Source organism: Alosa sapidissima, chromosome 12 (genome assembly GCF_018492685.1).
Source record: "Alosa sapidissima isolate fAloSap1 chromosome 12, fAloSap1.pri, whole genome shotgun sequence".
Taxonomy (NCBI): Eukaryota; Metazoa; Chordata; class Actinopteri; order Clupeiformes; family Clupeidae; genus Alosa; species Alosa sapidissima.
In genome coordinates, this window is record NC_055968.1 from 29,189,952 (window position 1) to 29,206,220 (window position 16,269).

General features: G+C 41.4%; 1 protein-coding gene across 1 annotated transcript in view; it reads left to right on the forward strand.

Moving 5' to 3' along the window:
- The first annotated feature begins 9,673 nt into the window (after positions 1–9,673).
- The window catches only part of slc25a24 (solute carrier family 25 member 24), a 13,943-nt gene continuing 7,347 nt past the window's right edge, over positions 9,674–16,269 (forward strand). The window contains exons 1-4 of the mRNA XM_042111643.1: positions 9,674–10,181; positions 11,275–11,401; positions 11,821–11,908; positions 14,714–14,825. Coding sequence (XP_041967577.1) covers positions 9,999–10,181; positions 11,275–11,401; positions 11,821–11,908; positions 14,714–14,825 — 510 coding nt within the window. The 5' untranslated portion in view covers positions 9,674–9,998. The remainder of the gene's footprint in view (positions 10,182–11,274; positions 11,402–11,820; positions 11,909–14,713; positions 14,826–16,269) is intronic.

Below are 16,269 nucleotides of genomic sequence, written 5' to 3' on the forward strand. Positions count from 1 at the left end.
AAATAAAACTGACTTGACTTGTATGTGTTAAGTCTAGACTTGAAAATAGGGAGGGTGTCTGCTAATCCAGTTAATTCCAGAGGAGGGGTGCGCTGTAGCAGAAAGCTCTGCCTCTACTGTTGGGATTACAAGAAGTCCAGTATGTGATCGTAGCAGTCTAGGTGGGTAATATGGTACTAAAGATCTTTAATATAGGTGCCCAGCCATTTATGGCTTTTTATGTTACAAGTAATATTTTTAAGTCAATGAGACTTTTAACAGGTAGCCAGTGTAAAGATGCTAGGATGGGGGAAAATGTGTTCATATTTTTTGGTCCTCGTGAGTGTGCGAGCAGCTGCATTTTGTATAAGCTGTACGTTCCTTAGACCGGTATTATTGCAGCCACTGTATAGAGCATTGCAATAGTCTATCCTTGAAGTGACAAAACTGTGGATTCATTTTTCAGTGTCTGGTAAGGATAAGGACTTCCTTATCTTTGAAATGTTCCTTAAGTGGTAAAATGACGTGTTGGTGATTATTTATTGATAGGTCCTGGTCAATTATAACTGCTAGATTTTTAGCACTTGTGGATGAGGTCAGTGGAAGATCACTATATGTAGCCTGTGATGAGGATGGGATATGCTTCATCTTTTTAGGACCTAAAACCATCTGAGTTCAAAAGCAGGATATATATATATTTATTCTCTCCATGTTTTTATATCTCTTATACATGTAACATGTAACATACATACAAGTTTGTTTAACAGGGTTAATTAATCAGGCTTTATGGAAAGGTATAATTGTGTATCATCTGCATAACAATGGAAATTAATGCCATGTTTCCAAATTTCAGAACCTAGGAGAAGCATATAATGGGAAAATAACTGGGATCCAATGAGCCTTGAGGCACTCAATATTTCACCATAGTCTGGGTATATGGTTCATTATGGACCTGTACAAATTATTAATGGTTAAAAAGGTATGGTATAAACCAAGCAAGTGAGTCTTTGATGCCTATGGAATGTTCAAGCCTATGAAGTAGTATGTCATGGTCTATGGCGTCAAAGGCAGCGCTGAGGTCCAGGAGGATCAGTATTGATACATATCCATTATCAGCAGCAATGAGGAGGTCATTAAAAACTTTAATTAAGGCTGATTCAGTACTATGGTGAGCTCGAAAGGCTTGGTATAGTTCCTGGATTTTGTTCATATGTAAGAAGGCACAGATTAGTTTGGACTCTATTTTTTCAAGTATTTTCACATGAAAGGGAGATTAGATATAGGCATATCGTTAGCCAGCTTGTAAGGATCAAGACTAGGTGACACAATAAGCTAAAAAAAAAATCCAAAACGGTGCTGTAGAAACGGAACGGAAGTGGTTGACAACCCGGTCTCCATTGAAGCGCTTTTAAAAGCCCAGACTAGGAAATAATTAGCGTGCCTCCAAACATCTGCACCCAGCTCACCTTTAGGAGAGGACATGGCTCTTCCTCCTGTCTGTGCCCTGGGGACAAATGACTTTCTCAGTCTGTCAGTTGTGCATGGCAGAGAGTGTAGTCTCCAACTGGTCAAGCTCTTCTGCTGTATGATAGTACTGTGGAGTGGATGACAGTCATTGTCCAAAATGTTCATTAGTTTGTTCAGGGTCCTGTTGTCTGATATTGAAGTGATGCACTCCAGTTCAGCTCCCACAACAGAGCCAGCTTCCCTTACCAGCCTGTCTAGTCGCCCAGCATCCCTCTTCTTAGTGCTTCCTCCCCAGCATACCACAGCAGAGAAGAGGACACTGGCAACAATAGACTGGTAAAACATCCAGAGGAGCTTGCTGCAGACGTTGAAGGACCACAGCCTCCTCAGGAAGTACAGCCTGCTCTGCCCTTTCTTGTAGAGTGTTTCAGTGTTGACTGACCAGTCCAGTGTATTGTCCAGATGTACAGTATCCCCAGATACTTGTAAGTGCTTACCACATTGACACCCTCAATGGTAACTGGGAGCAGAGCAGGCTTAGACCTCCAGACATTGCACAAAGTCCTCCACCAGGCTCCTGTATTCCTCCTCCTGCCCATCCCTGATACACCCCACAATTGCAGTATCGTCTGAAAATTTCTGCATGTGGCATGACTCTGTGTTGTAGCAGAAGTCAGACATGTACAAGTTGAACAGGACTGGAGAGAGCACTGCTCCCTGTGGAGCTCCAGTGCTGTTGATCACGGTGTCGGAGAGGCAGTTGTTCAGTCTGACGAATTGTGGCCGCTCTATCAGGTAGTCTGCAATCCAGGGTACCAGGTGAGCATCCACAATCATCTGCATGAGTTTTTCACCCAGTCTGAGGGGTTGGATGGTGTTAAAAGCACTGGAGAAGTCAAGGAACATGATACTCACAGCACTCTTCCCCTTGTCCAGAGGAGGGGGGATGAGGGGTATTTGGTGGCTGTAGACTGGTGGCTGGTGAACAGCGTTAGTGTAGTCGCATTGTTCATGATCACGTTGTGGGGGAGGGGTGCATCAGCCTTTGATGGTGGAGGTGCACGTTGCACTGAGAGTTGAGGGTGAGGTGTGAACCGGCAGGCAAGCAAGCAAGAGCAGTGTCTGCATTTAGTTGACTTTGTACTCTGCACAATGACAATAAAGTTGAGTCTAATCTAATCTATCCCTAGTGGCCAAACATCACCAACATTATTGTGTGGCGAATCCATGAACCAAGTCTGGTTTCGGCACGAGAAAGCATTGCCAAGATATGAGCTCATTTCCTGTAACTTTAGTACCTCCTAGTGGTCCAAGGTCACCAAATATATTGTGTGTCCTCGGGATGGGGTCCTAAGTCCATATACCAAGTTTGGTTTCGGTACGCGAAAGCATTGCTGATATATGAGCCTACATCCTGTGATTATAGCGCCCCCACAGTGGTAAAAAGACTCCACATTTATTGTGTGTTCTTAGTGTGGGAAAACATATAAAACACAGTGGGTGCCTTGCAGCTTTGATGCTTGGCCCCCAATAATAGGAAAATGTACAAACACAGTGGCTGCCTACACTGCTTGGTCCCGAATAATAGGAAAGCGTAAATATACAATTGGGCTTTGCTACTGGCCAAAATAAAAAAAAGTAGAAACAGTAATGATGCTTCGCAGCTTCACTGCTTGGCCCCCAATCAGAATAATAGCTTGTGGATTTTGAAATTAAAAAAGCCTATTTTCTTGGATGGAATTGCTCATGGGGGATGTCATTGGAAGAGGACACACTCAACTATTCATATAGGGTGGAATTGTTTGCAACAAATCAGTCTTGACCAATAGGGACCAACTTTAGTGTATAAAAACTGCAATGAGAGAAATAGGCCATAATCGGAAAAAAAAAAGCCATTTTATGCGATGGGGGTTCCACATTGGGGTTGTCATTGGAATGTGTGTAGCTGTTCAAGTGCTGAAATTCTGCAATTTCACAAATACATATTATATGTTCTAAGAGGTGGAAATGTCACATTTCCACGATAGAATTTCACAAGTGAGGTGTCATTATGGGATGTCTGTTGCTGTTCAAGTGCTGAATTTTTGCAATTTCACAAATACATACTATATATTCAAACGGCAAAAAAGGCCATTTTCCACGATTGAATTTCACAAGTGGGGTGTCATTGGAAAGAGGAGAGTGTAGTTTCAGAATGTGGTGAAAGATCCCTTGCAAAATGCATTATGGGATGTCTGTCGCTGTTCAAGTGCTGAAATTCTGCAATTTCCCAAATACATAATATAAATTCAAAGGGGCTAAATATGCCATTTTCCACGATACAATTTCACAAGTGGGGTGTCATTGGAAAGAGGAGAGAGTGTAGTTTCAGAATGTGGTGAAAGATCCCTTGCAAAATTCTTTCTGAGATGAGTGTGGCTGTTCTAGTGCTGAAATTCTGCAATTTCACAAATACATACTATATTTTCAGAGGGGCTAAATATGCCATTTTCCACAATAGAATTTCACAAGTGGGGTGTCATTGGAAAGAAGAGATAGTGTAGTTTCAGAATGTGGTGAAATATCCCTTGCAAAATCCTTCCTGAGATGAGTGTGGCTGTTCTAGTGCTGAAATTCTGCAATTTCACAAAATACATACTATATTTTCAAAGGGCAAAAAAGTGGGGTGTCATTGGAAAGAGGAGAGAGTGTAGTTTTAGAATGTGTTGAAAAATCAGATGCAAATTACTAGTGAAATGGTGTTATATTAACGCCAAAGGGCATAAATATGAATTTTTCATTGTGTTGCTTAAGGTGATACATGGGGCAACTTTTTGAGCAATGTTGCAGGGCAACCACATACATGGTTCCAACTAAAAAAAAAAAAACACAATAAAGTATTTTTATACAAAATACGAAGCCATTTTCTTCAACCCAATAAAATTCAAATATAAATGAATTATGTTGTATTTGAAATACTATTTCAAATACATGTACCATAAATACTGCTAAAATTAATTCTGCAGTCTGCACATATTTAAACAGTATTTCTCCATATCAAGGTGCTAAAATGGCCTGTCTGCAGTCCAGACCTGTCAAAATGGGTGCATCATGGAATGAAAAACATGATTAAGAAGACCCTAGACCAGGGGTGTCAAACTCATATTAGGTAGTGGGCCGGATTTGTTGGAATGAGACCTTGTGGGGGCCCGTCATTGTCATGGTCATTATCATTTTTCTGCATGAGTATCAGAGTGTTATTTGATGATATCACTTATGAGCAAACAAGTACAAATAATGAACTGCTGTCATATACTGCCATTTCTCTCTTGAAATGCCCTACTTCCATGTTAGTTTCTCAGCTTCTTCCTTCCTGAGGGTGGTTTGTAGTGCTAGGTTTAATCAACGTATCATTGTGTAACGTCGGTGTCTTTTGGACTAAGTGCTAGCCTCCCAGAATGCAATGTGTGTGAATGCTGGTTTGTGTAATGTCGGTTTAAGTTAGTGTAGTTGCGTTTTCCTTGTCATGTATGTGTTAGCTTGTGTAGTCTTTCTTTAGGTTTTACCTCATGTGTTTTACCCGGTGTATTGTATGTGACAACCCTGTTCGTGTATCGTGCTTGTTTTATTGACTTCCCTTGTGTTTGCTATGTAATGGTGTCTTGGTGTGTGTGTGATTCCCGCTTCAGCTAATAAACCTTTTAATTGGACAACTGTGTGAGTCGCTATCAAATCGTTACAATATCATAGAGATATTACTATATCATAGAGATATTGCTCATTGTTGAAGACATCTGGAGGTGAATATCTTTGGTTCTAATTTTCCCTTCCTAACTTAAACATCTAGGGGGCCGTATGAAACCTGCTGGCGGGCCTGATCTGGCCCCCGGGCCTTATGTTTGACACCCCTGCCCTAGACTGTTGAGCAGCTGAAATCCTCTATCGGGCAGGAATTTATATATTTTATTCTCAAAACTCTATGGTATCCTTAGTTCCTAAACATGTACACCAGTGATCCCCAAACTACGGCCCGCCACCTCATTTTAGGTGGCCCCCCAAAACATGTCCGTGGTAGGCCTATATAGGATCCGGCCCGCACGGGAGTACGACATCGTCAAACTATAACCTCCGTAATTTCCCCCATTCATTCTCTATGGCGGGTCTCTCTCTATGTAATACTCTTTTTGTCCACTGGTGGTTGTTTTGGCTCTGTTTCGCGTTTGCCATCGTAAACGGAATGAAATGTATAGTAGGCCTACTGTACCTGCAAACAATGTAAGAGGCCTCTGCTGACTGCATCAGTGCTCAAAGTATTCTAAAAGTTTATCAATTAATTGTTAATAACTAACTAACTTCTATTCAAGTCAATATTCTGGAACTTTCTGGTATAATTATTTATATTTTTTATTCACTCGTTCAAATATTCATACAGAGTTCACAAAGTTCTCATCAGGTGAGTGAAAGTTAGAATGGTGGTCATTTCACATTAAATGTAATGGAATATTTAACTAAGGTAGACTGCCTTTGTTCACAGCGCTAAGCTATTTATGGTTACTGATATACTCCGAGTCTCTGGCCCTCTCTTATAAACCAGGCATAGTGAGCTGGCCCTCGGAAGAAAAAGTTTGGGGACCACTGATTTACACAATGTTGTTAAATGAAGAGGTGAAGCAACACAGTGGTAAAACTGCCCCTGCCCCAACTTTTTTGAGATGTGTTGCTGGTATTAAATTCACGCAGACTGTTAAATATAATGTTAGGGAGGTTTGGCTTCGGGGAGTCGTTCATTAACTGGATTAAACTTCTATACACCTCTCCTTCAGCCACAGTAATCACCAATGGACTAACATCACAAAGTTTCACTCTTCACCAGGGAACTAGACAAGGGTGCCCACTCTCCCCCTCACTATTTACAATCTTCATTGAACCCCTAGCAGCTGCCATCCGTCAGAACCCCCTCATCAAAGGTGTCCAGACTCCATATATGCATCACAAAATCAGCCTTTATGCTGACGACATTCTTCTCTTTCTTCAAGACCCCACAACATCAGTAGAAGAAACCATCAAACTCATTGACACATTCTCTAAAATTTCTGAATACTCAATCAATTGGAATAAATCTGCAGTTCTCCCATTACATCCCAACAGCTGGGATGTGACAGCCAACTCTTCACCTATCCCACTCTGCACTAACTACATCACTTACTTAGGGATAAAAGTCTCCCCCAGGCTGTCAGACTTATTTAGCCTAAATTATTCCCCTCTACTCACTTCAATAGATGATGACCTTCAACGCTGGATGAACCTCCCATTATCCATCATGGGCAGAATCTCAGTAATCAAAATGACAATACTGCCCAAAATAAACTATCTATTCTCTATGATTCCAACCCAGCCCACCCCACTCTGGTTTAAGTCTCTCGATTCATTAATCACTAAATTCTACTGGAAAGATAAGACCCCAAGGATCAAACTCACCACTCTCCAAAAACCAAAAGCAATGGGAGGACTAGAGGCCCCACACTTCCAGCACTATGCCCTGGCCAACCAGCTCCACTTCATCCACAAATGGCTACACCCCACCCCCTCAGACAACACCTGGTTAGACCTAGAACAAACAATCTGTAAAGAAATTAAAATCTCAGATCTCCCTTTCTGCAGTCAGTCGGTCAAAAAACACCCATCTTTCAAAGCCCCAACAATTTCAGCTACTCTGACAGCCTGGTGGAGATTCTACCACATCACTGATTCACCTATAGCACCATCAATTCGCACCCCGATTTGGAATAACCCAGATTTCACCGTCAATAAAAAAACACTTAACTTTCACACATGGATGGGAAAGGGCATCACTCACCTTCAACACATTCTTCAAGACAATAATCTGGCCTCATTTTCCTGTTTGGTCCAGAAGCACGGCATCGAGAGTAAACACTTCTTACAATACCTGCAAATTAAATCATCTATCCTAGGAAAAATTAACATCCAGAGAGCTAACCTTGACATTCCCCCACCAATCTCAGAGCTGCTTAATATTCCCTCTCCCAAAAAAATACTCTCCCAAATTTACAAAATTATATCTTGTTCAGAAAAAACAATTGGCCTGCCATATCACAAATGGGAATCAGACTTATCAATTACTCCCGGTGCCGACTTCTGGACCAAAATGTGCAAAAACATCTACTTCATGACAAAGAATAGTAATCTACAACTAATACAATACAAGGTTCTTCACAGATTCCACTTCACTGCACATAAATTGGCTAAAATGGGGTTTGGCTCGGATCTTTGCACTCACTGCACACAAAATAACCCAGATACATACATTCATGCGGTTTGGCATTACACTCCAATCAACCACTTCTGGGTGAGTGTCACAAAATCTCTCTCTTCCATCTTTGGCTGTCACATCCCAGCATCCCCTTCCTTATGCATACTTGGTGATACATCCACAGTAAATTTAAGCAACTCCTGCAATAAAACACTGCTGGTAGCGCTGACTATCGCCAAGAAAACAATCCTCATGAACTGGAAATCTAAGAACAAAGCTCACATCACTCATTGGAAAAACTTGTTAACAGACTATATATCATTAGAAAACCTATCAACTACAAACTTAATCAATACTCAGGATACAACCTCTCCTTGGTACCCCTTTATCACCTACTTACAGTCCTGACCCTCTTTGCCTGAGTTCCATCTCCACACCATCATAACAAACTTCATCAACAGATACACATATCATCAAACACTGGGCAGGGGAGGGTAGCTGGAACTATTATTGTTATTATTATTATTATTATTAGTAATATAAATAGCATCCCCTTCTTTCCCTCCCCCTTTTATTTACATTCTCTGATAAACTTTACTAATTTCACTCTTTCTCTCTGCCTCTCCCATCGTTATTCTGACGGGGCCCCATTGGATGGCTTGGGAGACTCGGTCCTGGCGGGTCGCGGTGTGGTTTTGGCATTGGTTGGGTCCTGTGGGTTATCTATTGGCCCTGGGCCCCCGGTGTGCACCCTCCTCATACGCTCATGCACACGCCTCGTCCTGGAAGCACACAGCACGCTTCACTCTCTTTTAATCGCACTACATGTTAGGTGACACACACCAAACATAAACAAAAACTACAAAACAGGCTAGGGTAAGAGTGGAGTGCAGGTAGATGCCTCATCAGGTGTCTATCTGCATGCCTCACTTATTTTAATACACACATTGAGGAGGCATACATCTTACACAGGGTAAGTGTGGTGTGCATGGGGAAATCCTGACAGATATTCACCATGCATGCCCACTTCTTTTAATGCTACACACTAGATAGATTCCTCAACCTAGCCATTCACATACTGTACATATTTAGGTCAAGAGTGGCGTGTTGGGTGAAGGTCTGGGGGCGAGGTGTGGTTGGTCGTGGTAGTGGGGGATGTGTGCATATGCTGGGGGCCTGGGGGGGTGGGTGACACGCAGGTCCTCCCCTCTGTCAGCTCATCGCAGTATAACAGCGGGGGCTGGGTGGAACTGTGGCCATTAATGGATGTCCTATTATTGACTGACATCCTTGATCCTGGTAATTGACTGACTGACTGACTGACTGTGTGTGAGCTAGTGAAGGGATGTGGGGAGTGCAAGCAACGTTAAGAAAATATATAAATGAAACATTTTTTGAAATGAGATGCATAGCAAAGCAAAGCTGCAGCTCATTAACTTCCTGAGCTCGTGATGTAAATGTCTATGGCGCCATCGTGTGACCCAATGAGCGCAGTAGTCTAATAACAGAAAAATGGCATAAGATTACTTGTCCAATCTGTCCCTTTGGGGGTTGAGTTATAAATAACCCTGCATTTGTTGAAGAGTAGGCAGAGTGCTTTTGTTTAGTATCTGTCAGCTGTTACTTTATATGGTGTGCATGCACCGTATGGTGTGGCGTTAATATGAACGTTTGTGTGTGCGTGTGTCTGTTGAGAAAAGACAAAAGCAGTTTATCAGTGCAGAATAAGTCAGTGCCGAGAGAAAAACTGCAACATGTCTCATGCAGAAAAACAAGTAGCCTAAGCAGCAGCCAAACTAGCATTGTGTTGGCATAGTTTAGCTACTGAAAAGGAGTTCACCACACAAATAGGCCATAGAGCCTATGTCAGAGCGTGAGCGAGATGATTTCAACAAACTGTAGTCGAGTAAAGGCAGTTCTGACATGAGCTTGTTTACGCAGAAGGGTGTGCCCTCATGAAAGTAGAAGAGGCAGTGGCCAAGGGAGAAATCATTCCAATGATCCCACCTTCATCTCTCTCTCTCTCCACCAACACGTTCTTGTCAGTTTACAGTAGACCATAGCCTTTAAGCGTAGGGTACTTGGATTTATATAGCGGGCAACCGTTACAGCGTTTTATGGCGTTTCTAGGTAGCCTTTTTCGGAAGAGCAGTGGGCAGTGACGCGCTAGAGTTATTGGCATTTTAGAGCAGTTTACGGTGCGCCGCCTCCTCCTCGTACATTTCCTGATTCTGAAAATATTTTCTTTCCTGCGGATCCTTTGATTTTGTATTTGTCCAAGGGTTCGTTTTCCACTGGCAACATGTATCAAGCTGTACGGAAAGTTTTTTTCTCGGATGCTCTCTGCCTAAGCGACTCGACGGCAAAGTCGTTTGAAGAACTCTTCGCGAAGCTGGATACCAACAAAGATGGTATAGTAGATGTGTCGGAGTTGAAGGCAGGCCTTTCCTCTATGGGCATAGCTATCGGAAAAGGCACAGTACAGGTAAGAAAAAACTTCTCCCCATGCCAATTGGCAGCCGTGTTCACTCCCTGCTAATCTTAGGCATGTAGTAATCGGCATCAGATTATGTTTTATGGCAGCTAGAATGACAAAGCACACTTGCACATTTTATGGGGCCCACATCGCCGATATTAATTTAGGCACGTTGGAAAACTACCCTCTTCCTCTCTGCTCATGCTCAAGCGCGAAGTGGTCGCTGCATCAGCTGCGGTTAGTCTTGGCCCCCTACAGTCTATACTTGTCCCATAGAGATCTGCATCTGTGCACATTTTTAAAAAATTTCTTTGCCGAAATCAATTATTTTTTTACAATAGACTCAAACTGAACATATGACTTTAGTGTGAGTTATAGGCCTATATGAATGCTAGATCCATGTTGTGCTGTTAAATGGTTGGTTGCTCAGTACAATATATTGTGAAGAATAGGTTAACTGAATCTCTAGTGCCAGAGGAGTAACCTCAAATGCTATCAATCTGGTCAACTTCCTTCCACTTACCTGCATACATAGACCTACTTCAACAAAATATTTGCAGCGATTGTTCTATGTAACTGTGCATGTGGGACTGAGCTGGCACAAGTGAAGTCACCAGTGTTATAATTACCCTATTGGTTAAACCTTTGATATCTGTAAATAAAAAGTGTTCATGTTAGGACATTAGCCTACAGGTGGGGTTTTACGGCAGGTAACTCCTTGACATTAACTCCTGTTCTACTCACACACCCACATTCTTTCTCTCACACTCACTCTCTATCTCTCTCTCTCTCACACACACACACATTTGTGGCAATGCACTTAGACCCTGGAATCTACTGGACACATAGTAACTGGAGTCAAAGCCTATAACTGTCAACATGTATCATACATGTAAGACATATGTACACAAATCTGATAAGGGGTCCAAAAACAAGGATAGTGTTCCAACTGAATAATGCATCATGTGTACCTTTCAAAATGCAAAAATGCATAAAAAAGATAAATACAATACAATTAAATACAATTTTACTACTAAATACAATTTCACTCTAACTCTTGATAGTTTTATGGATGTTTTCTCATTTCCTTCATTCTGAACAGAAAATAATGACATCTGGAGACTCTGATGGAAATGCTGGGCTGGACCTAAACGAGTTTTCCAAGTACCTGAAGGAACACGAAAAAAAACTCAAGCTGACCTTTAAGAGTTTGGATAAAAACAATGATGGTGAGAGCTACTGTAGCTTATTTTTTTAAACCAAGTTTATCCTCCATAAATCCATCTAACAACACAGCGCATACACTAAACCTGCCACAACTGAGTTTCTTTGTATGACTGAGTTGCTTGAATATAATGCCCCATAGGACACAGTGCTCATTTGTTGCTCAAATAGCAGTGGGCTGTGATATGCTGTCAGTGATGGGAATAGTTTCAGTACAACAGTTTTTACAGTGAGAGACTCGTGTAGAGCTAGTATACTGTAGCTATATGCAGCGGGCCAGTTGGCATTGGTCTGGCATCTATCTAAACATCTAGACAGTGTTCTCCACCTGCTAGAACTACAACATGACTGCTGATTGTCTCAGTTACCTTATAAGAAAATGGCAGCACATGATGTGTCTTCACTGACACTTTTCTCATCACAGGCTGCATTGATTACAAGGAGATCAGGCAGTCTCTGACAGACATGGGCGTGGATGTGACAGAGGAGCAGGCCCAGAAGATTCTACAGAGGTAACGTTAGACAAGCTGATTTACACTATCTCTCTGTCAAATCTTCATTCTCATTCTGAAGGACAGTTCACTGTCTACCTCAACAATGTTGCAGGAATCAGTCTGTCACACAGCGAGAATGAGCTTTGGGTATTCTGCAACAACACACCCAACAAGTAGCATTATAGTAACTGAGGAATCATATTACCAACCCTTTTCCTTTTTCTGTATCATGCAATTACCATTGTTTTCCACCAGAGGGCAGATTAATGATAAGTCATTGTTGTGGGACTATTGTAATGAAGCATAGAGATTGTAAACCTCACTTCACAAAATGTGGAGATAGCATCCTGGCTTGATTAACTGATGTTTGTTATAGTCTATATGTTATAGATCATATTATTGCCAATATATTTTGAACACCAACATGAGAGACTAGCCAAACAGGTTGGCTATTAACATGTGTCATGTATCTTTATTATATCTGTTTACATTTCTAATAGACTCTGTGGACAAATGTGTTGAGCTACATGAGTTTCTGATAAATGGCATAGTTTAAAGTAGTATTTAAGTATATTTCCAGTTTCTTTATCTAAATATAATGGATTACAACAGTGGCCCTCCTCATATTAGGACCATGTCATTGCACTGTGTCTAAGTGTAATACGCAATAAAATGGCACACTAAAGGCTAGCATGCTGAATAGCACTAAGTAAAATAAATTTCATTACATCATTGCAATCATTGAAAGGCTCAGGTTTCCAGTGTTGTAGTTTACTGCAGTTTCTGTAGAGATTGGCAAAGAATACTCAAGAATTTGAGGTTTTTAACAGACATCCTGTCCTGTATTTGATTAAATAAATTGGTGCTGACAGGTTGTAAATATACATTTATCAGCCAGGACCAGTTTTAAACTAGCTGAGAGCAATGGTTGGGAAGAAAAAAGTGGATCATGTGCTCTGGGTGGAGAGTGCTGTTTAATGACTGATAACGCCCAGGGCCTCTCTCTGTGTATGTGTGTATGTAAAAGACAGACAGACATAGTTAACACTTTCAGTAAGGTGAAAGCAACATTGCCTGCAAGACCTTGATGCTGAGTTTCTGAGTAGCTGGACAGTATTTACTTGAAGAGAAGAGAATGGACAGCAAACCTGTGATGGACGATTACATGATGAACCTTAATAACACCAAGGCTATCAGACATGGTGGGAATACTCATGAAAGTTGTGTAGTCAGTTTGTTATAGATTTGATACGAGTAGCTAATACTGTAGCTAATCTTTGAAGTGCTGTAACAAATACTCCACAAGCAGATATTACTAATCTGCTGGATATATTATAATATTATTCACTCAATCTGAAAATAATTCAGTAAATATAGGTCTCATCTGGGAAAATATGAGGGAAAGCTGTGATTACTGCAAAAGATTCTAATTTTAATATGTCTAGGCATATCTCTCACAAATTTAGGCCTAATTCAATTTCTCTGTGATCATTTATTCACATATTTTTATTAAGGAAACTATAGCTAACCAGCTTATAAAATGAAAAAGAAAATTATTCAGCAGCATGGTTTTCTGTCATGGTTTTGAAAAAATGACCCCTGCGCGGACTATAACCAAAGAAAGTAAAGGAGATTATGTGCACCTCCATTCTCCAAATAAAGGACTAAACTGCACCTTTCACAAACCTTAAAATGAACTTTATTAGTTTTACAGTTGAATTAAAAAATAAATTGTGTCCAGGAATGCTTAACTCACTCCACTGCTTCGGAGTAGACTATAATATAGTTAATTTCTATAGGCGTATTCTATAAAATATGAAATTTGCGTGAAACATCGCTACTGCGACATCTACAGTGCCTGGCATATTGCGCTACAGCGTTTTCGCTCGTTTTTACCTCTTTGTGCGGACGCAAGTTTTTTTCATCAGTGTTGTTAAAGGTGTGAAAACGACGCTAAGAAAAAATGTACCCGTCGTTTTAGTATAGACATAGACATGGCCTGTTATGTAGTTCATTTATAAATGGTTGGTGATAGTAGTGGTGATAGTGGTTTTGCCAGTAAAACCGGAAAACTCACTAGACAAGTATGGAGGCTATGCAGGTAATTACTTCAAGTTTTAGTAGGCTACTCTGGGCCTGCACCAATGCCTACATTAATGTAGATTTCTGAATATATGCACCAAAGTTGGTTTAAGTTCAAATTGAACTGTGAACAAACAAATTTTAATCAATTATTGAGATGAATCAAAAGTTTAGTTAACTCAAGGTTAGCAGCATGGTAACTCAGACTTCAGTTCTTGGGAACTCATGGTGTTCTTGGAGACCAATGCTAACTAATGCTAACATTTGTTTGTTTTTATTAAGTGCATGATGTGAGTAGATATTATTGAAGGCTTATAATACAACAAAAAAGATGTGTAGACGGGTGATGAAGTGTCATTCTACATCTCACTGGACACAGTTAGTGAATGACGGGCAGATATACAGTATGCGTGTGAGGGATGGACACATAATGTGCAGTAATCCAATTAAGGTGTTGACTCCTCTCTGGGCCTAGCGGGACTGGAAGTGCTCCCATGGTGTGCTTTATCTGTATCCGTGATGTAAACTAGGTTGGGATTTGACCCAAGGACTCATGCAGGCAAAGGAGCTGTCCAACTTTCACTGTTTGCCCAGCCGCCTCCCAACAGAATACACACACCCATGCATATATAAACATATTGAGCTGAGATGTGTTGCTAAAAAATACTAAACATGTCTCTCTCTGTCTCTCCCTCTCTCTCTCTCTCACTCTCTCTGTCTCTCTCTCTCGCACTGGTACAGTATTGATGTTGATGGCACCATGACAGTGGACTGGAGTGAATGGAGAGAACATTTCCTATTTAGTGCTGCTTCAAACTTACAAGAGATCCTACGCTACTGGAAGCACTCCACGGTGAGTGAGTGAGTGTACTGTATGTGTGTGTGTGTGTGTGTGTGTGTGTGTGTGTGTGTGTGTGCGCATAGAATTGGTGTTTTGCGTACACCTACAGCTCCACTCTAATGCATCTATATGTTATATTCTAGCCTATACCCTTTTGCACACACACACACACACACACACACACACACACACACATACACATACACATAGAGACTAATGAATGAACTGCCATCCTGCTGAGTTTGGCACTCTCCCTGTGATCTGTAATCACACTGTAACTGCACAAGGCTACGTCACTACGTCAAAGAGCTCAGACACAGACACATGCACACACTCGCTAATATACACACAAGTACACAGTAATCAGCTTGGCTGCGATATTTATCCCTCTCACAGTGAATGGACTTGTGCTTGTCCAGTCAATGGTTTGTCTATCTCAAATAATTTTCAACATTCTCACATAAGTCTCTCTTTAAAAGCTTTACATGTATGATTCTCTGAAACAAAGTACTGTTAGTGATATTGAGCTTATCTTACAACACCACGAGCCCTATGCTAATACCAACCATATAAAAAATAACCTTGAGGCATTGTATATGGGCTTTTTTTACAGAAATATCTGTTTCCAGATAGACACTCAGGCACACTTTAGATGAGACCCAAAAATAAGATATCACTAGAAACCTCTTGATACCTTTATAAAGTAGTGTTGGCCCAACCAGCCTAAACTGTAACTGGGAAACCTTCCATGCCTCTCTCTCTCTCTCCCCCCCCCCCCCCCCTCTCTCTCTCTTTGTTGAAGCTTATTCAAGCCTGTTTTGTACTCTGGGCAGAACAGCTAATTGAAGGTTTGTGCATCAGTGGACAGATTAGAGCAATTATTGGATAAAGGAGGGTCGCTTACGAAGTGAGGTCCAATGACCGCTGAGTTGGGCGGGACCAGATTGCAGGTAGTCTCGGGGCAGGAGGCTGTGTTCATACTGTCATACTGGAATGCTTGCGGTCTGGCTTAGAACACTTGTCAGTGGTGCAGAACTTTGCAGGGATTCCATCACATTTCTTCAGGGTCTGCATCCAAAACAGAATCAGGAGTAGGAGGAAGCCACTCAAACAGGGGAGACAAATAACCTTTAAAACCTTCATCATAAAGTCAAGAAGCATCTTGAGTTAACCCTTGAAACGAACCCTTGAACCGAAGAAACTTGCTTTTGGAGCGGTTTAAAGTCATATCTAAAAAAAAAATCCCGGTGGTATTTGAGCTGGCACGGGAGGCCATTTGCTCTGGCATCGGTGGTAGGACTGGCGCACCATGGTACTGCTGCAGCAGCAGCCAAAGGGAGAGTGGTTCTTCATCGACTTTGAGGAAGATGGAGCCATTTATGAGGTGGAGGTGGAAGTGGTAGGTGCTGATGGCTTCATTCCCATGCAGAATGTTTATTGTCTGGTTGGAGGGATA